The 27,722-nt window shown below is 52.0% G+C and overlaps 2 protein-coding genes across 2 annotated transcripts in view; one reads left to right on the top strand and one right to left on the bottom strand.

Annotated features, from left to right (window-relative positions):
• LOC125621567 (uncharacterized) overlaps window positions 1-27,722 on the bottom strand; it is a 46,795-nt gene that overhangs the window by 7,694 nt on the left and 11,379 nt on the right. Inside the window, 1 exon segment of the mRNA XM_048818536.2 lies at window positions 19,119-20,111. Coding sequence (XP_048674493.2) covers window positions 19,119-20,111 — 993 coding nt within the window.
• LOC125621635 (uncharacterized) lies at window positions 87-9,735 on the top strand. The gene is given in 4 exon segments (XM_075119955.1): window positions 87-569; window positions 3,141-3,225; window positions 6,979-7,771; window positions 7,773-9,735. Coding segments are annotated over 2 exon segments (1,179 nt in total). The 5' UTR covers window positions 87-569; window positions 3,141-3,225; window positions 6,979-7,025; the 3' UTR covers window positions 8,206-9,735.

Here is a 27,722-nt window from a genome sequence, read left to right on the forward strand (position 1 = left end):
GGCCCGGCCCCCGGCTCGCAATGGAGGCGGCGGCGGCAGCGTCTGACCCGGGAAGGTAAACAGAGCCCGAGCGTGGGCAGTGTCTGTAACACAAACCGGGGCCCCCGGACTCTGCGGCTGGGCTCCCGGGGACGGAGGACGCTCAGTCGAGGTCCCCTCCGGCCCTGCACGTGTGTGATGGTCTGAACCCCCCTGGGCGCTGGGCCGGGCTGCCCCAGGCGCAGGGGGCCGCCGAGCAATGGGTCCAGCGCTAGGACCCAGAAGGGAGCTGGGGACGGAAGTGAATTCGCTACAGTAACATTTGGTTGCTGGTGGATTCCAGGTTCCCCTTGCAAGAGCCCGGAGCCCGGGCTGCAGCCGGGAGAGGGGAATCTCCAGCCGGGCGCTTCCCGCTGCTCCCCGGGAGCCTCTCCCAGGGCAGAGCCCCCAATCTGGCCAGCACCCTCCTGTATAGGGAAGACAGATCCCCCCCACACACACACACCAGATCTGGGATCCCCAGCCCTGAGAGGGAGACGCTCCCCACTGAGCAGCCCCTGCTCTCAGACACAGCACACCCTGGAGGGAAGGTAAGAGAGACCTTCCCCATTGCACTCCCCCCACCGAGGGAACAGGGCCTCCGGGTTTCGCTCTGTCTGCAGCAGGGGTGACCCGATCCTCCTGGCTCTGCGGTTAAACTGTCCTAGCCCCCTGAGCAGCTGGCTGGGGATTTTAGTGGGAATGATCAGCTCCGCCGGGCGGATTCATCCCTGCCCCTTGGGGGGCTGCGTCGGGAGTGAATTTTCACATCCCCCCTCCCAGCTAGGGACTGCCTGCAAAATGTGTGTGTGTTGCAAGTCCCATGGGTCAGATCCTCCCCTCTGATTCCCACCAGCTGGGGATCTGGCCCCACGGGTTTAGATGGAACTATGGCCAGTTTACACCAGCTGGGGATGTGCTTGAGTTATGTCTACACTGAGTTTAAAAAGCCCTGCACCAATGAGTGTGAGCCTAGGTTAGCTCACTCAGGCCTGGGCTGCAGGGCTAAAATGAGCTGTGTAGAGAGTTGGTCATGGGCTGGAGCCTGAGATCTGAGACACTCCCCCATGGGGCTCCAGCCTCAGCCCGAACGTCTGCACTGCAATTTTATAGCCCCACAACCTGAGCTCTCTGAGGCCCAGCCACCTGAGCCAGGCTTGCCATGTCAGGGGTCTTTTACCACAGTGTGGACATACCCTTGAGTCATTTGTACAAATGTACAGTGCGTCTCTGAGCAAGAGTTTGTCCTACCTGGTTTGGGGCAACTTCATTGTCAGCCAGGGCCACGCAAAGTGGAATAAAAACCAACCCAGAAAGGTAAACGGCCCCACTGGCGTAATGAGATCTGGTGTCACTCACACAATATTACGTATAACTCTATTATGCTCCCTTTCTTCCCGCACCTCAGCTTCACTCTCTAGTGAAACCCAGGCCAGAGCTCTTTCCATAAGGCTGGACACAGAGTTAAACTTCAGGGCTGTTGTATGTATGTAAAACCCTGTTAAGTAGCTGGTAATATTGCCCAGTGGGCTTTGAAGAGAGAGTCCCACAGAGTGACCTGGGAAATAGACATTCCATGCACACAGAAATGATTATAAATGGGACAACCCATTGTAGATAGGATTTGGAATACTGTGAATATCATTTAAAGACAAGCAGTTGGGCAGTAAATCTGCAGGCGTTCCATATACAGACCTCCCCATTTTGTTGCTATTACAGATATTCAAAGATAAGGTTCCCACATGATATCGACCTTCCTGTTCTTGAGCACGCACATCAGAACACAGTCCCCTCTGATCGTCTCGCAGAGATGATTTCTCGGTCATTGTAGTGTGGCCGTCGTATGTGCTGTGTGTGTCTCACTGATTCATAGACTTGAAGGTCAGAAGGGACCATCATGATCATCTAATCTGACCTCCCGCACATTGGCGCTCTGGACTCAAGTCACCTGGACCCTTCACAGCTTGAGAAGAACGGCAGCTTCTCAGCCCTTTCAAAGCACTTCTGACCCCCCTTGACAGTCTGGGGATCTCCACAGCCAGCAGCATTCCAGCCCGTGGGTTGGTAACAGACTGGTCCTCCCTGGCTGGTCAAACTGTATCTAAAGTGATACATCGCTGGATCCTGAACCCATTAGCCAGAGGCTGCTGTGGAATATGAAGGGGGCACCCAGCAGTGAGGCCCAGAGGAGAGGCCCTGTCCCCTCACCCCCAGCTGCTGTGGGGGACAAGGAGCTCTCTCTTTCTCCCCACACCTGGCTGCCCTGAGCAGGGTGGGGGTGGGATTCTGCTACTCTTCCCTCCGCCCCCCCCTCCGAGCTTCCATTTTATTGGCCCTCCTCTCCTGTGACTAGTGGTATTGTGGCTGGGGCAGCAGGTGCTGAGCGGGGGACTCTTGTTGTTTCAAATGCCGGTGACCTTCGAGGAGGTGGCTGTGTATTTCACCCAGGGGCAGGGGGCTCTGCTGGACCCCACTCAGGGAGCCCTCCACAGGGGCGTCATGCAGGATAACTATGAGATGGTGACCTCGCTGAGTAAGGGATTCCCGTCCCCTCAGTTATTAGAAGCCATGGGGGTCTGTGATTTCTCAGTCACTTACATTCCAGGACAATGGGCCCCATCTTCCCCACATCCAGTGTAAGAGATTTTACTTTCCATATGTTCTTTCATGGCATAGATGGGTCACAGACATGTTAGAGATGCTAGTTCACCCCCAACCCTTCAGTTTCCAAGGGGGCAGAAGCAGCGGATGTACCTGTCTGTATTATTTCTCAGTTGCACACAGGATCTCAGTTACTCTCCCTTCCTGAGATGAGCATCATCCAGGGGGAGGGCTCTGGGCTCTGCAGATTTAGAAATCGGCAGGGGCTTAACACCAGAGCTGTGTTTGCATCAGCAAGTCCCCCAGAGCGTACAGATCCTGGAAACCTCCACTCAGGGGCCACAGACATCTGCCTTTCCCAAGGGGGCTCAGTGACCATGTTCCATTTGTCCGGGTTCCATATCCCCCCAAACCCAGCGCAGGGCCAGGTTAAGATCAGGGAATGTTCTTTGTGACAGATACTCTCCCAATGCCTGATACACGCTGATCTCACCTGATTTCCCCTGCTCTGCCCCGAGCAGGATTTCCCATTCCCAAACCTGACCTGATCACCTGGCTGGAACGAGGCCTCCGAGGAAGGGGGGATTCCGAGAGGCACCCACACAGGTGAGGAATCAATGAAACTGACAAAAACTGTGAGTTGAATGAAGGAAAAATCTGGACCTCCACAAATGTCTCGTGAGCGAGCTCCCCCCAGTTCTGCCTCATCACACCCCAGGTCAGGGTGGAAGTCAGCAGCTGGCATATCCTCGTGGGAGATGTCTCTCATAGCTTCCCACCCATCCTGAAAGACAACTGGTAGGAGCTCCCTCCCACCCATGTACTTCCCCCTCAGTGTCAGGAGGGGATGTGGTGGAGAGAGTCCATCTGGTGCTCCGTGATCCATTTCAGCAGGGTTGTTCCCCCTCATCTTCAAAGTGCAGAAGCTCCTCTTTCTTATTTCATTTCGGTTAACTTCTCTGTCAGGTCTCTCCAGTAGTTTGAACGGTTCTCAGTCTCTTGCTTCTGGTGGACGAATCAGAAGGTTCTTTTCTCCTATCTCCAGCTAGAAGATTTTTCCATTATATCTTTTTTTGTTGTTGTTCTCTCTGAGGTGCCGCCCTGGCCAGGAGAGGATTTATGGAGAACAGGAATCTGTGGGACACCAATATTTGGGGAGAAAACACAGCGTTGCAGGAAACCCAGCTAAGATCAAAGCTGGGCAATAACAAACCATCTCCCATGCTCTACAGCAATGTGGCGGGCAAGACTTAAGCTGTTTGGGGCAGAAATTCAGCAGCAGGAGCCGGCTTTGCTTTCTCCAAGCCAGCTGCCCCTTGCTATTTGGAAGCTATTTAAAAGGGCCAACTCCAAAGTCAGGATGTGGCTGGGAAGCCTTAAGTTGTTTGGGGTAGTAATACAGCTGAAGAACCTGGCTTTTGAGAAGCAACAAGGCAGAGAGCCTGAGCTGTAGCGTGGGGATGGGTGTGTTCTGACTGGGGTGAAATATGGTGGCCAGGAGAGGACTTACTGATACCCCACCTATACGAGATAATATTTGTACATCCTGACCGGACCTTTCAATTGCTTGAGTCCCTCCGCTTCTTCCTCTGTTTCCAGAGGAGACCCTTAGTGCTCTCCCAGAATCTTTCCCACCTCTATCAGACATTCCTGGTTCTACCCCAGTTGCTCAAGGGAAAGGTTTCACAAGTTGTACTTCTCCTAGGAACTTCTCAAATATTTGCTCTTGGGCAACTCCAGTTATTTTATGTGACAGTGACCGGATGTGGAAAATGTCCCAGGATGGTCAGACACCTCTGTGCCCTACAAACAGTCCTGTTTATCAATGGAATTTCCAGAATTAGAACCAGATTGTCTTCTACATCATTGGGAGGTGGTACTCAGCTAGGCCCCCGTTCCATTCAGGGCAACCAGTTGGTTTAGGCAGCTCATCAGAAGAACTTGCTAGTGATGCAAGCAGTTAAGAAGGTGGTTCTCGGTCTGCTCTTATGCTTCCCTCCGGGTAGGGTTGCCACCTGTCTGGTTTTGACCTGGACAGTCTGGTTTTTGGCTTCTATGTCTAGGTGCCATTTAGGGTTGCCAGATGCCCAGTTTTTGGGGACCTGGCAACCCTACGAGGCACCCAAACCAAAAGGATGGGGGGAGGGGGCAGGTCATTAACCCGCGCCAGCCCCTGCTCAGCTGGGGCTGACTCCTACCTACAGGCAGGCTCCTTGAGACAGTCCAGCGAGTGATGGGGGGAAGGAGGGAGAGGAGCGAGCGATGGGGGGCAGGGCCTTAGGGGAAAGAGATGCAGCAGTGGTGAGGCCTTGTGCGAAGAGGCAGAGAAGGGGGTGGGGCCTTGAGGGAAGGGGCAGGGCAGAGGCGGGGCCTTAGGAGGAAGAGGCGGGGCCTCAGTGGTCTGGTTACCAGCAATCAGAAAGGTGGCAAACCTGCCTCTGGGTTTGGTTTTCACTGATGTGAAAAGCAACACTCCCTTGGCAAGCTGACACTTCCAGGTGGGGATAAGAAGTTCCCAGGTAGAAATGCCGACTGAAACAAGCAAAATTCTCTTCCTCTTGGAGAAGGAAGGTTTGTTCCTACCAAGCCCTAGGGATGGACAGTCTCTGCACTGAAGAGTTGACAACAAAAGGCATCTATGATGGGGTTTACAAACCCCACCACCACCACCACCAGGCAGTAAGAGGGTAAGGAGTTGCTCTGGGCTTGAGTGGCCCCACCCCACTGCCTCTGGAAGGTATGTCAGGAGTGGAGGTAGAGCTCAAAAGGGGGGAGTGTAGCTCAGCAGTTGGAAGCGCTATATCTCCCCAGCCCCCAGATAGAAAGCAGTCCCTGCTCCCTTGCCCCTGGTAGGTCTGTGCTCCCCGAAGCGAAGGCTATATTCTTTCTGGTGGCTAATCAGACGACACTGAGCCAGTCCAAGGTTCGACCACGGCCCCTCTGAGGGAGGAGAGGCCAGCAGCTCCTCAGGGAGTGACCGTCTGTTTTCTTTTCCTTCTTTCCTTTTCCTGGCCTTTGTTCTTTTGTTTGTCCTCTTGAAACCCTGGAAGGGGTAAACATCAGAGGAACTCAGCCCAAGGCCTGAGATTTCATCCCCAGCCCCGTGCTGCTGACTGCCCCAGTCCGCTCGACCGAGTGGGTCCATAATCCTGTCACGCTCATGCTGCACAGAGACTACTAATCTAATGATTAAACCGGCCTCCACTTGAGCAAAGGAGCTAGTTATAGGTCAACTGCCGAAGCCAGTTGAAGACATGAATATTAGCACTAAATCATCCAGTTCTGAGGAAGTTAACAGAATAAATGGCCCAGGCACCCATAGTCTCTCAAAATTCTACATGTGTCAGTTCTGCGTCGCTCCATTTCCTGGACTTGGGGAAATGTCTGGGGCAGGTTCCTCTCCTACTCAAACTCCTGTAGTACCTAAGGCACCTTGTCCTGGAAGCTGAGTGAGAAGTTTCACCTGTTGGAGCAGGAATACCCAGGAGAGCTCACGGACTTTCTGCTCAACCCTAGAAACTGCCGGCAAATTCTGGCGAATCAGAGAATTGCATCTTCTTTAATCCTGTTTTGTCTCACGACTGAGGGTATATTTGGAGCTCATTCTAGATGGGATCCTGATTGGGTCTGAGTGCTAGTTTCTATGCAGAACAGAACAGTGCTTCCTTCAAGTAAGTCTGCCATATGATTACCCGTGCTGCAGTGTATTCTCTTAATGGATCATGGAGCCCCAGGTTCCTGCGAGGGAGAAAGATAAAATTTAGTGACCCACACATAGCTTTTCCTTCTCTGCTCTGGGCACCTCCTGCTCTGTGAGACTCCACCCTGGATGTCACCAAATTTTGCATTAAATTCCAGTTGGGAGGGCAAATCACTCACTCCTTGCTTTTCCCATTCCGGAACATTCCTCCAGAGAGATGGAGAAACCTCGGTATTCCCTCATGCTGGGGATCTTGCTTTGCTGGATGTCTTCCTTTCCATCTGTTGTAGAATCAGTAGATAAAGCCTCCTGCCTGGAGCTGGGTAACCTTTTGGGAATGTTTATTAATAAGAATGTGGAGTTTGTCCTCTCAGCTTTGGCACTTGGCCGGTGGGGAGCTAGAGATGCGGTTGGGTCTCTGAACAGCTCTGCCTGCTGGGGATAAAGTGTGAATCTAGAGAGCGGTTTTTTAATAAAAGAAGCCTTCGTGCTCACAGAATGAGGAGGAATAACCTAGGTGGAATGGATCACAGAGCACTCGCTTTAGAGAAGGAAAAAACGATAAATAGGTTAGTAAATTTCCCCTTCCTCAGTTTCCCCAACAGTTATTGTGTTGCCCCTGTTTTTTTCTGTTCCCCTTTCTTTCCTTCTCCCCACAGCGAATGGCTCCTGGCTGGATTCTCTCTCTATCCCAGCAGGTGAGAGGATGGCGAGTGCGAATGAGAAGGAAAATCCACAGCAGGAAAGTCTTGAGCAAATGGAACCACAGGGGATGCTATTGGGAAGAACCGAAGTGACCTATTCCCCGAGTTGTGGCCAGGGAAAAGCCTGTGATAGACAGTGCAGGTCAAAGAGAAACCAACCATGGAAGAAAGTGGTTACATCCATTAATCATGGGGGAGGATGGAAGGATCTTAAGGAAACTACAGCTCAGTTGAGAATGCACATGGGAGAGATTAAAAACACATGCACTGAGTGTGGGAAAAGCTTCCATCGGAAATCACACCTTATTCGACACCAGAGGCTCCACACAGGAGAAAAACCCTATAAATGCCTCGACCGTGGGAAATGTTTTAATCAGAGCTCAAACTTTATTGTGCATCAGAGAATCCATACGGGAGAGAAACCTTACTAATGCACAGTGTGTGGGAAAAAATTTGTCCAGAGCTTGGATCTTACTTCACATCACAGAACCCACATGGGAGACAAACCCTATAAATGCCTCGACTGTGGAAAAAGCTTTAGTCGGAGCTCAGATCTCATTTCACATCAGAGAATCCACACAGAAGAGAGGCCGTATCGATGCCCCAACTGTGGGAAAAGGTTTAATGACAGATCTAATCTTATTAGGCGCCAGAGAACCCACACCGGAGAGAGGCCCTTTAAATGCTTGGACTGTGGGAAACGTTTCTGTCGGCGCTCACAGCTTATCAGACATCAGAGGGGACACAAGAAAGAAATCCTATAAATGCACAGAGTGCGGGAAAAGGTTTATTGACCATTCAAACCTTACTTGGCATCAGCAAACCCACACGGGAGAGACACCCTATAAATGCATCGACTGTGGAAAATGCTTCAATCGGAGCTCAAATCTTATTGTGCATCAGAGGATCCATACAGAAGAGAAACCTTATAAATGCCTCCAGTGTGGGAAAAGTGTCAATCAGAATTCAGCCATTCCTGTGCGTCAGAGAACCCACACCGGAGAAACGCCCTACAAATGCTCGGACTGTGGGAAAGGTTTCAATCAGCGCTCACACCTTACTAAATACCAAAGACTCCACACAGGTGAGAAACCTCAATTGCGGGAAAAGCTTCAGTTTCGACGCAGATGTTCTCAGGCACCACAAATGCAAATAGGGAAGAGACTTCTTAGATATGTTTAGTGTGGAGAATGCTTCAAGTGGAACTAACATGATATTGGACATCAAAGACTCCTCCACACAGGAGAGAAGTTTTCTCAGTGTCCTGTAAAAATTTTCTCAGTGTCCATAGTAAAAAAACAAACAAACAAACAAACCTATTTCCTCATTCCCACACACATCCAGGGCTTCTGACTCCCAAGGATCCAGGTACCCATCTCTGGGGTGAGGATACAGCCACAGCTGATCCTAAGCTGACAAGCGACCCTCTGGATCTGCCTGGTCTAAGCGACCCTCAGGCAGAGGAGAAGAAGCCCCGATCAGCGTTCTCAGCTCTCCATGCTTAGGAATCCCACTGTGATTCATTTGATCCCAAAGCAGACTCCAGAAGGCTGCAGGTGAGTCACAGACATGAAGGTGGGATGTCTAATCCCTAACACACAGCGATCGTTCTACGATAAATCAAGGTTTCCATGTGTTGGTAAATTGACTTACTGCCAAGCTCAGATTGCTGGCAGCTGTGCGGATAGGAAGTTTGTTTGTTCGCAATGATGCTAAAACTTTTGTAACTAACACGACCAACTAATGAGGAGGTGCTGAATGAAGCAGGTAATGAGTTCAGCAGAGACAATGAGTAAATCTGTACTCCAGGTCACAGGTAACGCACTCTGGGATTTCACTTTATGTAATCTTGAAAGGATTTTATAGCCCACGCTGTATCATGAGTTTTTTCCTCTCTTTTCTGAAGGTCAAAACTGTGGATACTGGTTTTCTTTCACAGGCTGTACTGTTGATTTTATTAGGGACTACACAAGACAAATGAGCAGTTGCCAAAATAGTCCCTTCTTATTTAGTTTCTACTATGTGCCCACCCTGTTAGTGTTGTTTGAACAATGGTCATTATAAATAATCACCAGCACAAACACTGATGGGCGAGTCTCGCGGGCCGAAAGGCAGCCACCGACACGGGGAAGGAAGTTACCGCCTGACCCCTGCGGTGACGTGAGGTGCAATAAGGAGCATGGGGAATACAGAGCTAGGAAACTGTAGGGTTTGCTCGCGAGAGCCAGACAGCGGAGGCTGAGAACTGTGAACTCGCTGCACCGGGGCATGAGAGAGACAGGAAATGTCCTATGAGCACTGGGGGGAAGCCATCCCTGAATGCTAAAGGGCAGGAACTAATGCACTGAGGGGAGCAATCGGGAGCGGTGAGGGGCGTCCTTGAGTTCCTGAAGGGCTGAGGCTCAGCAGAGCTGAAGAGGACCCCAGGAAAGTCAACGGGCCTGTCCTGCCCTGACGCCAGGCCAAACCTCATCAGCGAGGCTAGCGGGAGACGAGGAGCCAGGCAGCCCAACTGGTCACCTCCTCCCCATCTACCACTGCATCCTGGGTGGGGATTGCCCCCCCGCCGCCACTTCCCACACCAGATATAAAAGCTACAGTTGGGACTGGAGATTCTGCAGGAGCGCCAACCACACGTGTTCAAAAACCATGGGTCAGGCTCCCCCAAAATCATGAGATTGGCTTTAAAATCAAGAGATTATGTAAAACTAAGACGTTTGGTAGTCTTTTTATTTGCCGTCTGCTTTCTGAGCCTTCAGGGTAGAGGTCCCCAAACTGTTGGGCATGCCCCCCTAGGGGGGTGTATGGGGTGGGGAGTCCCTCCCTACCCCCAGCTCTGCTCTGATCCCACCCCAGCTGCGATCTCAGCTCCTGGCCCCATTAGCATGGCTCCACTCCTGGCCCCGCCCCCAGCCTCGACCCTGGGCATGGTCCCGCTCCCGGCCCCAGAACCACCCCCCAGATGCATCCCCAGCCTCGACCTCCTTACCGCTGTCCACGTCCCATCCCCCCACCCGGAGCCATGGCCTGCTCTCAGTCCTGGCTCTGGAGAAGTGAGGGCACGCAGATAAGTGTAAGGTGGGGGTGCAACCCCCAAAAGTGGGGACCGCTGCTTTAGGGTGCATTGGGGTCACATTTTGAAGCTTCCTCCGCAGCCTCGAGGGCTGGAAAGTTACTTTTCCTTTAAGAATGGAGGCTGAAATCATCACATCTCCACTTGACTCCAGGAGCTGGGGCTTTAAGAAAAATGAACGATCATGAGGCTGAGAGCTTGGCCCCAGCCAGCACCAAGCTCTCACCTTCCCCCCGGCCTGCCCCAGCCAGGGCCATGAGGAGGGGCGGGGAGGGAGAGCAGCTAATGGCAGCGGGGCCTCAGCCAGAAGGGGCGAGGCCTCAGCCAGTGCAGAAAAAAAGTAGTGAGCGCCCAGTACTCACAGGCAGACTCTCCCCCCCAGTCCCGCATCAGCTCTTCCACCTCCCTCCCAGCGCCTCCCGCCTGTCGCGGATCAGCTGTTTCGCCACCTGCAGGAGGCACTGTCCAGGGTGGGGCGGAACGGGGCGGAGCAGGGGCTTGGGGGAAGAGATGGAGTGGGGCCAAGGCCTGGGGCAGAGCGGGGTGTCGAGCGCCCTCCTCCCCCCGGCAACTCAAAGACAGTGCCTGGGCCACAGACTGGACAATCCTCGGAAATTCGGAGTTCAGGGTCAATTTAAACCCAATGAGGCACAGGAAATGCACAGTGAGGTCAACCAAGCCCCGTGCTGCCCTGGGGTAGGCTCTTCCAACTTCCCAGCTAGGTAAAATTCACTGGAATCCTGCTGCTCGCACTGCCCGGGGTCTAAATCGGGGTAACCTCGCTGGCGTGGATTCCCCGCTCACTCCCCCCTCGATGAAATCAGAAGTAACCCCACTGGCCGCCACGGGAGCGAGGTGAGAGGCGACGCTGAACATTGACTCCTTGTGCTGTTTGTGTAACCCCACTGCGATGGGGGCTGCTCCACTCACCGCTCGGCGGCGCCTCCTTGTGGCTCCTCCGGGGGAATTCACTCTGCCACCGGGTCAGATGCCCCTTCCTGCCCGTTCCCCTCACTCGCTCTGCTGCCTCTTGTCTTCCTGCAGCCTGTCGCTCTTTCCTCTTTGTAGTTTAGCCCTCCAGCTAGCTCACATTAAAGATCTCCCCCCTTCTGAGGTACTGCAAGCCCTTTGAGGCAAACTGTCCCAGGTGGACCGCTTCCCCCAGGGCGGGTAGGGGAACCCGCGCCCACCCTCTACACCAGGTTCCAATCCAGAGACCCTCAGCCCAGCAGCTCTGGGCTTTTACTTTCCCAACCCTCATTGCTCCTTCCCTGGACTGCTTCCTACTTTGTCCTTGCAGCTTCTGGCTTTTCCCCCCTGGTATTGGGGGGTACCACTGCAGATTTCCTCCCCCCTGCCTGCCAACTTCCTCTCTTTATAGATCCCGCCCAGCTGCTTCCCCGCAGCTGGGCTTCATCTGCAATTAGGCCCTACGACTCCCTAGGTTTCCTCCAGGTGCAGCCTAAGATTAATTGGCCCTTGTGTGGGGTGGACACTCCGTCACACCCACCCATTCGGTCTTGCACTTTGTTTCCTTCTCATGGTGGCTGGGGCCCATCTACGGTGGATGAGCCTGCTACAGCCTTGCCTGACAATCTTGGAGCTCAGTCAGAGGAGGCCTGTACATTTAAGAACCAGAAATCCCAGCTGCAATCTCCATGACCCACCTACGGACATTGCTCTTATATTTACCGGTTTTGTTTTTAAGATAAGTAGGTGGAAGTGATTCTAATCTCTGAGCTGGGTTCCTGCCGAAGGGCCCAGGCCCACATCCACAAAAGAACGGAGGCGCTGTGATGAAGTCTCACATTGGATCTGGGACAATAGGGCCCATTCCCCTGAAAGGTAAACCTAAAACTAGGCAAGAACCTAAGTATAAGCCAAAGTGGGCTCATCACAGACCCCACAGTAACTGAGGGGACAGAAATCCCTTATCCAGCAAGGTCACCGTCTCATAGTTCTCCTGCATGACGTCCCTGTAGAGGGCTCTCTGAGCGGGTTCCAGCAGAGCCCCCTGCCCCTGGGTGAAATACACAGCCACCTCCTCAAAGGTCACCGGCATCTGGAACAACAAGAGACCCCCCCCTCAGCACCTGCTGCCCCAGCCACAATCCTACTAGTCCCAGGGGAGGAGGGCCGATAAAGTGAAAGGTCTAGTGGAGACAGAGGAGCAGAATCCCACCCCCACCTTGCTCAGAGCAGCCAGGAGGCTTGAGGGAGGGGAGAAAGAGAGAGCTCCTTGTCCCTCCCAGCCGGTGGAGGAGGGCAAGGGCCTTCCCCTTTATCACACACCTGCTAGCCAGAGGCTGGTACAGGAGATGGAGCCACTCCACGGGGTCGAGGGACACGAATCCCAACCCCCTCCTCATTCCCAGCAGCTTGGGGTGAGGGACGGGGTCTCTCCCCTGGGCCTCACTACTGGGTGCCCCCTTCATATTCCACAGCAGCCTCTAGGTAGTAGGTTCAGGCTCCAGTGCTAGGAGTCTGGTCTGGTAAACCCTGGCCAAGGGGCTTGTTATCTGTTCCAGAAATAGGGGAATTTCTACCCCTACTCAATGGGCCTGCTCTGACAAACAAACCGCAAACTGCACACGTCCCCTGCAAGTTTGACACATCCTGTTCCCCTCCCTCCCCCTGTGTATTTCCTGCCCCTTTCCCTCTCAGACAAACTCACCAGGAGCGCCATCAAAAACCTGACCTGAGCAAGTGCCATGCCACAGCCCAGGTCTCTCCAGCATCTGCAGGCTCCGGCTTAGGAGTTGGTGCCGGCAGAGCCCGGGACTTCCCCAAGGGTTTGGTTCCAGCTGCCAGGGAAAGTCCCCATCTGGCCTAGGCACAGAGGGGGCTTTGATAAAGGTTTCTCCCCGCCATAGATCCCTCTGAGGAAGCAGCAGCTGCTCAGTCTGGGATCCCAGATCACAACTGATTGGGAACATCGGACTTTCCCAGCTTCCAGCCAGGCCAGCATGTGGGGCCTTGGGGGGAAGGGGAAAAGCAGGGGGCAGGAGATCGGGGGGGGGGGCTCCTGTGGCAGGAGATCAGAGGGGAGGGCAGATGTTCTTTGTGCCCAGGGCCCCAATAAATTTTAATCCACCTCTGCCCCATCACTGTACGTTCACAGAAAAGACAGGACTTTCGCTGCTCCTTTAAAGAGAGAGCAGCAACAGCTGGTTATCTTGCCTAGAGTTAACAATCGCTTCAATGCAATCACAACACTGGGTTGGTTTAGATAAAAAAGTCAAACAAGTTTATCTAATTAAAGAGAGAGGTTTTCAGTGAACCCAAGGATAAGGGATAAAGCTAGAAAGGGTTACAAACGACCAAACGTGAAAGACATGCTTTCGAATAGCAAAGATGTAACTTAAGTTACCATCTTTGTTCAAGGTAGTTTCCCCACCAGTCTTCCTGTTCCAGCAATGGCTGACTAGCTTTCCATCAGGATCCCCACAAAGCCCAAGGCTTGTTTCCTCGGGTGAATGGTAACATCGGGGTCCTCTGCCCCTCTCTTTATAGTGCAGTAAACCTTTGAAAAGTTTTCTCTCAAAGTTCATTGCCCCGGCTTCAAGAGGCAGGAAGGCTTCCTCAGGGCCCAGTCTGCATCCCCGATTAAGATTTTTCAGTACCCATCGTCCCCTGCTTGCTCTCCTGATGGCTCTGTTTACCTTGCATGCAAACGGGCTTTTCTTTGTCTTTGGTCAGACCTGGCCTAACTTACATCGGAGACACGTTCCAGCAGGGGGAAGCCACATTCCTGGGTCTGGAACAGGCATGTTTTAGGCCCTGCCTGTCAAACACATTTTAAAAGCACCTGGGCAGCACATGTCTAGCAAGTTCTTGTACACGCCCCATCCATTCATCACTCAAGAATATTAGTGATCAGAGAATTATAGTTAGAGGCCGATGACATTGGTCGAGTGGTGATGTACCTGGCAGGAGCAGCACCATCCAGCAACATCGTGGTCATCTGAGTGGTCCTATGCAGGATGACGCTGCTCACCCCGTGTGGAGAAGAGGCTAGAAAAGGCTCCTTCCCCAGAACCTGACCAGACTACTGACTCTGGAAGGTCACACGCTGTGAGGTCAGAAAACAAGCAAACGCACAGTTATGATAGCTATGCGGAATGCTAGTACTCTGTGCAACAACCCCTTCCACCAGCACACGTTGCAAGAGAACTGGCCAGGTATAGGGTCAACATTGCTGCACTGCGTGAAACCAGACTTGCTGACGAAGGGCAACTCATGGAGATCAGTGCAGGGCACGCGTTCTTCTGACAAGGCTCCCCAACCTCTGAGCCGTTACGAGCCAGTGTTGGCTTTGTCATTAGCAACTCCCTTGCTGCCAAGCTCGAACATAAGAACGGCCATACTGGGTCAGACCAAAGATCCACCTAGCCCGGTGTCGTGTCCTCTGACAGTGGCCAGTGCCAAGTGCCCCAGAGGGAATGAACAGAACAAGTAAACATCCAGTGATCCATCCCGTCGCCATTCCCAGCTTCTGGCAAACAGGGGCTAGGGACACCTGCCCATCCTGGCTAATAGCCATTGATGGTCCTATCCTCCATGAACTTATCTAGTTCTTCTTTGAACCCTGTCACAGTCTTGGCCTTCACAACATCCTCTGGCAAGGAGTTCCGTGGGTTGACCGTGCGTATTGCTTCACACTTTGCTTTTGTTTGTTTTAAACCTGCTGCCTATTCATTTCATTGGGTGACCCCCCCCCCCAGTTCTTGTGTTATGAGGAGTAAATAATACTTCCTTATTTACTTTCTCCACAAGTCATGATTTTATAGACCTAGGTCTACTTAAAGGCATAAATGATTGTCTTATGCTTCTGCGGTTGCCATCGAAACGTAAATGGTACACTACCATCATCAGTGCTTATGCTCCTACCATGACAAATGTCAACAATGAGGAAGTATGCAGTGTACTTGTAGCCATGTTGGTCCCAGGATATTAGAAAGGCGAGGTGGGGGAGGTGATATCTTTTATCGGACCAAATTTTGTTGGCGAGAGAGACAAGCTTTCGAACTACACAGAGCTCTGAAGAAGAGCCATTTGCTCTCATCAACAGAAGCTGGTCCAATAAAAGATCTTACCTCAGCCACAATGAGAAAGAAAAGCTCTTCAGTGACCGAGACAAACTCATCGTGTCTACATCAGCATCAGATAAATTAATTATGATGGGAGACTTCAATGGAAGGGATGGAAGTAATGGGTAACCTGGCAACACGCCCTTGGACAGCATGGGACTCGGAAAGAGAATAGCAATGGATCTCTGCTAATCAGTGAGTGCGTCAAACGGCAGCTAGCGGTCACAGATACCTTTCTCCACCTACCAGATATAAAGATAACATCATGGATTCACCCAAGATCCAAACAATGGCATCTTATCAACTACTGCATCATCCAACAATAAGATCTACAGGACAGACCAGGGCATGATCTGCTCCAAACTGTTACTGGCAATTTGACCCATGTATTGCAAGTCATCAACTAAATCAGGGGTTCTCACAACAAATGTTTTGGTGGCCTCAGCGTGCGGCCACCAACTCTTGCTGGTGGCCGCTCTGACAATTTTTAAATAAATAAAGAGGAGGGGCTGCTGCTTTACACACACCTCCCATCACCACCCAGAATGCTGTGGCCACAAGAAAAGCCCCTGGTGGCCATGTGCGGCCACGGTGGCCGCATTTGAGGAACACTGAACTAAACCAGACAGCTCAATGTAAAGCGATGACAAGGTGCAGCTTTGCAACTCCACAGCATCTCTGTCTGACCCCACTGGTTTGACTATTGGTGCTAAGGTACATAGCGAATGGGCCACTTTTTGCAATGCCGTATATCAAGCCACTCTTGCCAAAATGATGTCACCAAGATGAGGTCAACAAGAATGACCCAGACATCTAACAGCTGCTCATTAAACAACATGAGATGCACTGTCGAATTCTTGCATCCCATGTCCCTGTAGGCACAGTAACAATATACAGGAGTCTGCAACAGGAAACCTGGTCTAAGTTTAGAGACGTGCAGGATCAGTGGTGGACTGCCAAGGCAGATGAAATCCAGGGCTATGCCACCTGTCAAAAGACCAAAGACTTTTATGCTGCTTTGAAAGCTGTATGTGGTCCTACACACAGGACCACAGTGCCTTAGAAGAGTATGGATGGCCTAACACCAATCACTGACAAAGGAGAAATCCTTCAGAGGTGGCAACACCATTTTGGTGATCTTCTGAACCCACCATCTAACGCTCCAGGTGAGGCACTAATTAGAGTAGTGGGTCAGCCGACATGTAATTACAACATGCACGCAGCCCCGTCCCTTGACGAAGTCAGCACTGCAATCCGTGCCATGAAGAACTTCAGGGATCATAGAATCATAGAATATCAGGGTTGGAAGGGACCTCAGGAGGTCATCTAGTCCAACAATCCCCAATTTTTGCCCCAGATCCCTAAATGGCCCCCTCAAGGATTGAACTCACAACCCTGGGTTTAGCAGGCCAATGCTCAAACCACTGAGCTACCCCTCCCCACCGCCTCTGATGGCATTCCTGCAGAAACATTCAAATACGGAGGCCAGACCTTGCTAAGGCGACTGCCTGGACTCTCTCTCTCAAGATATGAAATACTGAAGATATACCACAAGATTTTAAAGACACCACCATTGTCACCATATACAAGAGGCGAGGTGAAAAGTCAAACTGTGGCAACTATCACGTTATCTCGTTACTCTCCACCACTGACCAAAGTACTCTTTGATTGTCAATCACGTGCTATCAGAGTCACCATGTGATTTCAGGCCAATGAGAGACATGGTATTTGTAGCTCATCAGATGCAAGAGAAATGCAGAGAATAGCAACAGGACCTTCACGCTGTCTTCCTCAACCTGGCTAAAGCACTTGACACAATCAGAAGACCTGGACTATGGCAACTAGTTTGTAAGTTTGGTTGTCCAGAAAAATTCACCGCCATTCTGAGACTAGTTCATGATGGAATGCTTGGGCCAGTCTGCATAGAAGGTATTCTGTCTGACCCCGTTTCCTATCACTAATGGTATTAAACAGGGCTGTGTAATTGGTCCGATCCATCTAACCTCTTCTAGGCAGCAGTGCTCGATGATGCTACAAGGCGGAAAGATAGGCACTGAGGGAAACCCTACTGCAAAAACTTAGATGCCAAGTGACCCGAGGAACCCACTGGGCTAGAGCACGAGTTTTGTGCATCGTAGTGGTCCTGAAACTGGGATTTGGCACCTAAACAGGGACCTTGGAGCCTAACTCCTTTGGGGAACTCAGGCCCTTTTCCTTCTCCGAGCCACTCTCATAACTGCTTCTCCTGCTGTCTGCTGGCTTTTCTTCTCTAGCACACACAGCTCTCCAAACAACCCCTCGTCCTCACGGCTTACCTCTGCTCAGGCGTTGCCATGGGCCCTTGTGCTTTGCGCGGCGGCCTCCTATTACAAAGAGGGGCTTAACTCTTCCTTCCATTTAGCCAGGAAGAGGGGTAGTTAGCACAGATGCCAACTTCTGTCAGCGCTGGTGGGTGCTCGAACCCCGCCCTCGCCCCCGCCCCACCCTGCCCCTATTGGATCCCTCCCCAAATCCCCGCCCCGGCCCTGCCTCCTCCCCCAAGCACGCCGCGTTCCCCCTGCTCCCCTCTCCCTCCTAGGCTTGCCGCGCAAAACAGCTGTCGTCCTGATGGAGTTTGAGGGTACGTCTACACTACAGAGACCATACTGGCACCAGTATAACCCCATTGTGTAGATGCAACCTACACTGATGGAAGGGGTTAGTAGCTAGGTCAACAGAAGCGTCCTTCCACTGAAAGTTTTGCATCTACACAGGGGGCTCGCTCGGTCTAGCTATATTGCTCAGGGGGTGTGGATTTTTCACTCCCCTGACTGATGTAGCTACGTCAACCTAACTTTTAAGGGTACACCAGGCCTAAGATGTTGACACAGTGAATGACTGATCTCCCATCTAGAAAGAAATCATTTTCACAAATAACAAATGATACACACTGAACAATTTACATAGTGTTTTGTTTCCCCTGTCAGGATATTTCCCCTATCAGTTACACTCCCAACCAAATCTTTGAGTTTAAAAGGTTGCCACCTGGACTGACTTTATCACCCAGAGAGAAAGGAAAGAAATAACATAACAAATTACAAAAGCGTCACTATTTACACAGCCAGGACATCTGCACCTCACCACCCAAATCAACTATATGCCGTCCAAATCTCCTGTGAGCTTTGCTCTCCCTGCATGCTTTCCTTTCAGTCCCCTGGGAGACGCTGCTTTCAACAGGTCTTGAGGAGTGTCTGTTGTTTCCAAATAGGACAAACTTCACCCCTTCTGTTCTAATGGGGAATTAATCCCTGTTCCAACTCTTCCAGCCTCAGTTTCCACACCTATCTTTTCAGTTTCTAAAAGGTGGCCAAAATGAGATTCTACTCCCTGGAGACGTTCTCAGGTGGTCAGGAAACCTGAAAAGCCATTTGGCTCTTAAAAAGTTGGATAGCGCACAGAGCATGGCCTACAGGAGTAACCAATTCAACTTCACCTTCCCAGGGCAGGGAGAATGTGAAACTGACAAGAGCCTTGCAGGTGGACAGTCAAGAAGCTGAGTAATTCCATTTTAGTCCTCCTGAAAGTGAATTTTCTTTCCTTCTGAAGATCCCTTTTGGTGAAAAATTTTGAGTGTTTTGGCCTTTTGTCCTGATTGATCGTAAAAATGTTTCTAAAAACACATTTTTCACAGGAAAAGATGTTCATGCGTCCAGGCAGATATCCCTAAGAGGCAAAGGCCACTAGTGTGTGCAGGAACGAGGAAATGGATACTTTAAAAAAAAAAAAAAAAAGGTCACAGGGAGAATTTCTCTCCTTTGTGGAATCTCTGAGATCCAATATGCTGTTCGCTTCACTGGAATCATTTCCACACTGAGAATTGAAGAGGTTTCTTCCCTGTGTGGATTTGCTGATACATGGTATGCTCAAAGCCCCAAATGAAAGTTCCACCAGTCAAGGTTTTTTCCCTTTGTGCAGCCTTTGATGCATAATAAGATTTGAGTTCTGACTGAAGCCTTTCCCACAGTCCAGGCATTTATACGGTCTCTCGCCAGTGTGGGTTCTGTGATGTCTAATAAGATCTGAGTTGTAACTGAAGCTTTTCCCACAGTCCAGGCATTTGTAGGGTCTAATCTGATGCATGATAAGGCTTGAGTTGTCACGAAACCTTTTCCCACACTCGAGGCATTTATAGGGCTTCTCGCCCGTGTGGATTCTCTGATGGGCAAGGAGCCGTGAGATCAGAATGAAACTTTTCCCACAGTCAGAGCATTTAAAGGGTTTATCCCCAGTGTGGAGTCTCTGATGGACAATAAGGGCTGAACTTCCACTAAACTTTTTCCCGCACTCCAGGCATATAAAGGGTTTCTCTCCCGTGTGGGTTCTCTGATGTCTAACCAGGGTTGAGCTCCGATTGAAGCTTTTCCCACAGTCGAGGCATTTATGGGGTTTAACTCCCATGTGGATTCTCCGATGGTTAATAAGGACTGAGCCGTTACCAAACATTTTCCCACACTCCGGGCACTTGTAGGGTTGCTCGCCGGTGTGGACTCTTTGGTGTCTAATCAGATGTGAGCTCTGAATGAAGCTTTTCCCACAGTCAAGGCATTTATGGGGTTTAACTCCCGTGTGGATTCGCTGATGCTTAATAAAGGCTGAGCCGTCACGAAACATTTTCCCACACTTCAGGCACATATAGGGTCTCTCTCCCGTGTGGACTCTTTGGTGTCTAATCAGATGTGAGCTCTGAATGAAGCTTTTCCCGCACTCCAGGCATTTATAGGGCTTTTCTCCAGTGTGGAGCCTCTGATGCCTAACAAGGTGCCCTCGCTGATTAAAACTTCTCCCACACTCAAGGCATTTAAAAGGCCTGTCTCCAGTGTGGAGTCTCTGATGTGAAATAAGGTTTGAGCTCCGATTGAAGCTTTTCCCGCACTCGGAGCATGTGTTGTCTCTCACTCCTGATGGGATTCTCTGCTGGGCTGTGGTTTCCTTGGGGTCTTTGCAAACTCCCCCATGATCAGTGGATTTACCCACTTTCTGCCCTGGATGGGTTCCCAGCTGCGTCTCTGGCCTGTGCCCATTTCCCCAGGCTTTTCGCCGCTCCTGGGTAAAATTCCCTTCAGATCTTTCCAATAACATCCCATGTGATTCCACTTGCTCAGGACCTTCCTGCTGCAGATTCTCCTCTGTGTTTTCACTCACCCTCCCATCACCTGCTGGGACAGAGAGAGAGAGGATCCAGACAGGAGTCACTCCCAGTGCCAGAGAGAAACAACAGGAGAACAGCGAAGAGGGTTAGCAACACAATAACTAGAGGAAAGACGGAGATATTTGACGCTGCCTCCACATCCCAGCCAAACAGCAAGGGGGAAGTAAAGTCAGGGAGGGAACTCCTGCCAGCTGGAAGCCAGGGTGAGCGTGAAGCTGTGAGTGACACCTGCCAGGAGGACGTGACCCCTGCTGGCTACAGCCCTGACCTGGGTGAGAGGAGGCAGAACTGAGGGCTCTTGCTCACAGCACATTTGTGGGAGTCCCAGCTTTTTCCTTCACTCCCCGGGTGGTTTGTGCTCGTTTCATCGATTCCTCACCTGTGCGGGCGCCTCTCGGGCTCTCCCTTTCCTCGCAGGCCTGGAGATCCGGGACCCACGGCTCTTCCCCTCGCTCCAGCTGGGCGATCAGCTCAGGTTTGGGAAGGGGGAATCCTGCTAGGGGACGGGGGGAGGGGAAATCAGGCAAGATCAGGGCATGTCAGGCATTGGGAAAGGATTTGTCACAAAGAACAATCCCTGATTTTAACCTGGCCCCACGCTGGGCTTGAATCTGAACAACTGGGAACGCAGTCACTGAGGCCTGATGGGAGAGGCAGGCGTCTGTTTGGGGGACGGCCTGTTCTGTGGGAGTTTCCAGGATCTGTGCACTCTGGGGGACTTCGTGATGCAGACATAGCTCTGGTGTCAAGCCTCTGCCTATATCTAATCCTACAGAGGCCAGAACCCTGCCCAGGGCTGGAGCTAGTCCCTGGAAGGGAGGGGGACAGGCAGGGGTGCTGGAACAATTTTTATAGTGGTGGGTGCTGAGAGCCTTTGAACCAAACTATAAACCCTGGATATAAGGGAAACCACTTCAAGCCAGGGAGTGCGACAGGACCCCTAGTTCCAGCACCTATGGGGACAGGGAGAAATAACACAGGCAGGCAAATACAAGCTTCCGCCCCCTTGAAAGCTGTGGGGATAGGGACTGACTTAGCAGCTCCATTGTATTTCTGCCTCCCCCATCACGTGGGAGGAGGGTGGAGCAGAAAGTCTCTGTCTCACTGGATCTGGGGACTTGTGCAGCCCATTCTCCTAAAATCTAAGCCACCTGGAAAGAACCTGAGCAGAAGCTGAACTGGGCACCTCACGGACCTCGTGGCTTTAATAACCGAGGGGACGGGACTCCCTTACCCAGCGAGGTCACCGTCTCATAGTTCTCCTGCATGACGTCCCTGTAGAGGGCTCTCTGAGCGGGGTCCAGCAGAGCCCCCTGCCCCTGGGTGAAATACACAGCCACCTCCTCGAAGGTCACCGGCCCCTGAAACAACAAGAGACCCCCACTCAACACCTGCTGCCCCAGCCACAATCCCGCTAGTCACAGGGGAGAGGGGCCAATAAAATGGAAGGTCTGGGGGGGGACAGAGTAGCAGAATCCCACCCCCACCCTGCTCGCAGCACCCAGGAGGCTTCAGGGTGGGGAGAAAGAGAGAGCTTCTTGTCCCTCCCATCCCAGCAGATGGAGGAGAGCAGGGGCCTTCATGTTTGTCACATTCCTACCAGCCAGAGGTGATACAGGAAATGGCAACCCCAAAACGGGTCCAGGGAGAGAAATCCCAACCCCTCACCTTCCTAGGAGCTGGGTCTCTAGGATGGGACATCTCGCCCTGTTGGCTGCTTCTGGCTAGAAGTTTCAGGCTCCAGCACTGGGAGTCTGGTAAATTTCTCCAGCCTTGTTTGGGGGGGGGGGGGGGGTTGTTCCCTGTTGTAGAAACGGGGGAATTTCTACCCTCTTCCAATGGCCCTGATCTAAAACTCCAGCCCCAGGTTGAGCAGTCCCAGTATGTCAATGACATACTGTCCCCATCCTCCCTCGACATGTGCTATTTTCTGTCCTCCTCCTTGAGCAGCGACCTCTCTTCAAATCCCTTACCCGAGCAGGTTCCGCTCCCGCCGTTTCCCAGCCCTGTTTCATGGTCCAATGGGACGACCTGGTTGTTATTCTGCAGCCTGTCGGGGTGAGAGGAGCGACTGGGAAGCTTTCAGAGGGGGCTTTCGTCCATTTCCTGCCCCCCACCCCCGCCCCCACCCAAGGCTCTTTCCCTACATTGTGGAGCCTGCCATTCTGGGAAAACGCTGGGTCACTTTATCCCAGTGCAGACCCGGCCCCTCCTACCAGGACTAAACCCATCCAGATAGTTTTAAACCCTCCCGGTTACAGAGTCTCTGTAACAAACGCTAGAAAAGAGCAGAATCAACAGACCCACTTTGGGGGATTCCCCTCCACAAGAGCAGAGCGTCCCCCCAGCAGCACGGGGACTTGGAAGAGGCAGGAACTGACTTGTCCTCTCTCTGCTCCTCACTGTCACAATTTGGGGATTCAGCCCAGACCATTAAGGAGTTTTGTCACCACCTGCTCTGCATCTCTGGATGCCTTAAATGTTACACTGCTGTGGCTCGCAGCTCGGACACCAACAGCCAGCAAACAAGCCTTGCGGTCACATCCTGACTTTCACAGCGTTGCCAACTCTCAGGATTTTGTCCTGAGTCTCATGATCATTATTGTTTTCCTTAAAGCCCCAGCTTCTGGAGTCAAGTGAATAGATGATCATTTCAGCCGTCATTCTTAAAGAAAAAAGCAAGTTTCTAGTCCTCGTGGCTGTAGAGAAAGCTTCAGCATGTGACCCCAGTGCACCCAAAAAGCAGAAAGCAAATAAAAATCTCTTATTTTTACATGATCTCATGGTTTCAAAGCCAATCGCATGATTCTGGGTGAGCCTGACTCATGGTTTTTGAACAGTTGGGGTTGGCCATTCTGCTTTCATCACCCAGTTAAACCCCTGATTATTTCTAAACCTACAGAGGCCAGAGCCCGTTCTGTTGGCAGAATGACCTCCAAAATCCCCGCCACTCTCAAATTTCCCCAACACTGTGTCCCATGCAGCGTCCCAACCCACTTCAGGAGGTGGGAAGGTACAGCCTTCATCTCCCGTTGCGATGAAGAGTAGTTCTCAACCAGGTGTACGCATTCCAGGGGTTACATCAACTCATCTAGATACTTGCCTAGTTTTACAACAAGCTCCGTAAAAAGCACTCGTGAACTCAGCACGAACTAAAATTTCAGACAGACACTGACGTGTTTATACTGCTCCATAGACGACACACTGAAATGTAAGGACACTGTTTATAATCCAGTTGATTTATTTTATAATTACATGGTAAAAATGAGAAAGGAAGCAATTTTTCAGTACTAGTAGCTTTTGTAGTTTTAGGTCTAATTTTGTAAGCAAGTCATTTTTAAGTGAGGTGAAGCTTGGGGGTAGGCAAGACAAATCAGCCTCCTGAAAGGAGGCCAGTAACCTGCAAAGGTTGAGAGCCTCTGTATTAAGTGAGCACACACACCCCGAAGCCCCCTTTGCTCTCCTGATGTCTTTGTCAGCCTGGCATGCAAATGTGCTTTTCTTTGTCTCCGGACACACCTTGCTTCATTTACATGGGAGCCACATTTAAGCAGCCAGATCCTCATTCCTCGTCTCTGGAAAAAAACAGTTTATCATCTCCCCCTGGCATGCCTTTTAAACACATTACCCATCCTAATTTCAGCAGATCTATATAATCCATTGTGGGTGGATTGTACATGCATCTTGCAAGATTAATGATCAGTGAGTTATTGGCTTCCCAGTGACATATTACAAGGCATCTTTTAGGTGCGCTGAACTGGTCAGCCAGCTGAAATGCACAGCTAGGTATCAGAGACTTCTTGCTTTCTGGCATCGGCACAGGGTCTCACACACCTTGTTCCCAGGAAATTCTGCCCAGGGACAGATGCAGTCAATGGAGCAGGGCAGGTCTGGGAGTTGGGAACCTCTCTCTCCACTTATTGCTCCTGCTGCCCCTTTTAAATCATTCTCCCCCTTTCCATTTCATGTCCCCTCTCCCTCTGGTGGGGAGACTTGGTTACTGTCCATTCGCAGGGGCACTGGCTTTCCCAGTAGCTAGATCGGCTCCTGCGAGCACTAATGGGAAGGAGTGCCTCTGGGTATCAGTGGCACAGCAGCTCTGGTTTAATACAAACAGGAGGAAGTTCTTTGTCGCACGATGAGCAACTAACCTGTGGAACTCCTCGCCAGGGGATGTTGTGAAGGCCCGAAGTATAACTGGGTTCAAAAAAAGAACTGGATAAGTTCATGGAAGATATGTCCACCAGTGGCTGTTAGCCAAGATGGTCAGGGATGCAACCCTGTGCTCTGGGTGACCCTAAATCTCTGACTGCTAGAAGCTGGGAGGAGAAGACAAGAGTGGATTTGTTCTGCCCTTTTCTGTACTCCCCTTAAAGCTCTAGTACTGGCAACTCTCACAGACAGGATACAGGGCTAGATGGACGATTGGTCCGCCCCAGTTTGGCCGCTCTTATGTTCTTATCCAATTGCTAGAGAAGAAAAATTGATGACTTTTGCAGAGATTTTTATATCAGGAGGATTCAATAAATGAGACTGGAAATGAGGAAATGCTGAAGCAACTATGTAACCTGGCCAGTTAGACAGGAAAAGGCTAAATCGGAGGTGGTTTTATTGAGACAGGCTGCGTCTGGGGGAAAGGACCCCACAGTGGAGAGGAGCCAACTCCAGTGATGGGTCTCTGAAAAGCAAAGAGCTAGGCACTCAGAGAAGCAGATCTAGGACCATCGTTCCAGGAACGGAGTGGAGCCAACTAAAAGTGGGAAGATGCCCAGAGCAGGGGCACCAGAGACCCCTGGGAGGGGTGGCCCTGAACCGGAGACACAGGAGTGAGTTTGTTTACTTCCCTGTTTTAATAGAGGAGATTGGCTGTGGAAGAGCATGTTTGGGAAAGGCAGAGAAGCCCTGCCTTGTGACACAGATATTTGGAGGGAAAAAGAAGGACGATATTTGGTGGGGAATGGTTAAGAAAATAATCTAAACCCATTAGGGTCCCTGAGACAACCTGGAATTCCACAGAGATTTTACGAGGTGACGAGTCCCTTCTATGCCAGGCTCCAGCCAATCCCCAAGCCAGAAACTGGTCATGTGACTCGCAGACAGGCTATATAACCCCATAGGAGGAACAGCACAGCTCATTGTCACTCCAGGGCTTGGAATGGTCTCCTGCCTGATGGGGGGCAACAGACTTCCCAAGCCTTAGCCTTGCTCCAGCCTCGCTCCACCCCTGCCCCGACTCCTGATTTCAGCTCCGACCACTGGGCATGACTGCCCCAGCTCAGACCATTAGGCCTGACCACCTCTGTCCCAGTGTCTGACAGCCGGGTAGAGCTCCCCAATACAAAGCGCTGACAGGGAAGTGTTTAACCCAGCATAGACGAGAGGTCTATAAGCACTGAATGACAGGGGGCCAGTGTTAATGAACAGTGCAGGGGTTCCCAAACCTTTCCCCCCTGGGGCCTACCTGTGCAATCGTTGCAATAGCTGCTGCGGCTGCTATTAACACTTCTGGAGGAAAAGTATTAATTTTAATGATTACATCCATATAAACGAGAGGTCCCCAAAGTGTGGGGCATGCCCCCCCAGGGGGAAGTGGAGGAATGTCAAGGAGGCGTGGTGGGGCCCGGGCCAGCCCCCACAAGGACAGGGAGGGAGCGCCACCCAGCTCCTCCCCACCCCCAGCTCTGCTCCAGTCCTGCCTCCAGCCACGTCCCCAGCTCCTGGCTCCTCACCTGGCCCCGTCCCCAGCCTCAGTGCGGCTCCGCTCCCAGTCCCGTGCCAGCCCCCAGCCTCGGCCGATGGCCACGGCTCCGTTCCCGGGCCAAGTTCGAGGCTGGGTGCGAGGCCGGGCGTGGAACTGCACCTGGCCATGGGCCCGGCTGCTGGCCCCCACCATAGCCCGGCTGCAGGTCTGCTCCCGCCCCCACCCCCAGCCTTGGCGCCTAGCTGCGGACCTGCTCCTGGCTCCAGACACCCCCCCCCCAGCCTTGGCTCCCTTACCTCTGTCTGTGTCCCCCCCACCTCCACAGAGCCACAGCCCTGCTCCTGGCCCTAGCCCCGGAGGGAGGCGGAGGTGTGGGGCACGGACAGGGGTAAGGGGGGCCATGACACTCAAAAGTTTGGGGACCGCCGATATAAACTATAGATGCTGTAAATACACCATGTCCACGTTTCCTTTTCCTTTTAATGCCAGCAACTGGAATGAGAGAAATCCCGAGCCGTCTGCACGCCGAGAAATGCTGCAAGATCTTTGAACCCGAACGGTTTTAGTAAAACTACACTTACAAACAAACAAAGTGGAGAGTCAAATGTGGGGTTCAAATAGGGCCAACACACTGTTTTCACAGATTCAGAGATATGAAGGTCAGAAGGGACCATTATGATCATCTAGTCAAACTGAACAAGGTGACAGGAGTCAGGTGGAGCTGAAGATTTACGAAGCGCTTGACTTTCTAAGAGCGGGACAAACCGGTGGCCCACCCCGGACTGTGTCCTGGCCCACAGTTTTGGACTGGCCGTTCTGCCCACGCATACGTGAGTAGAATTAACGTCGTCGTGAGTCCTCCCTTGGCTCTGGCACTGCCTACCTGCGAGTGATGGACAGACTCTGAAGAACCCCAAAGCCAGCACTCAAATGGGCGTGTTAATACAGACTTTTCAAGCCAGATCCCTCGCTGGTGTGACTCCGCTGTAGCATCTGATTGCCTTGGGGATCTCACCTGCGGGGATTGTGCAACACACTCCAGGCTTGCCAATCCCAAATGTTCAAAAATCATGAGTCAGGCTCCCGAAAAATCGGGCGACTGGCTTTAAAATCATGGGAAAATCCCAGGGGGCCAAAGGATGCCACCGGCAGCGCACTCCAAAGGAGCGGAGATGAATAAACCAGGTGGGGCTGAGCATCCCACCCAATTCAACTCAAATGCCCAGCACACTGCACACAGGCCTGAGAGCAGCCAGCCAGCAAGATCCTCCTGACCCTCCCCCTGCAGACAGGGCTGAAGGGAGGCATTGTTCCCTGTTACGGTGCAATGGGAAGGTCTCTCTTACCTTCCCTCCAAGCGGGGCCCTCCCTGGAAGCAGGGGCTGGACCAAGAAGGGGGGCCCTGGCCAAGCTGGGGGCTCTGCCCTGGGAGAGGCTCCTGGGGAGCAGCAGGAAGGGCCCGGCTGGAGATTCGGGGCTCGGGGATCTTGCAAAGGGACAATGGAAACTGGAATTCACCCAGCTACAAAGCCTTACTGTAGCCAGTGCAATTCACTTCCTGCTGCTGGGACAGCATGACTCCATCCCCAGCTCCTCCTGGGTCCTAGCGATCATAGGCGCTGGAAGTAGGGGGGCTGCCGCACCCCC

This window comes from Caretta caretta, chromosome 14 (assembly GCF_965140235.1).
Source record: "Caretta caretta isolate rCarCar2 chromosome 14, rCarCar1.hap1, whole genome shotgun sequence".
Taxonomy (NCBI): domain Eukaryota; kingdom Metazoa; phylum Chordata; order Testudines; family Cheloniidae; genus Caretta; species Caretta caretta.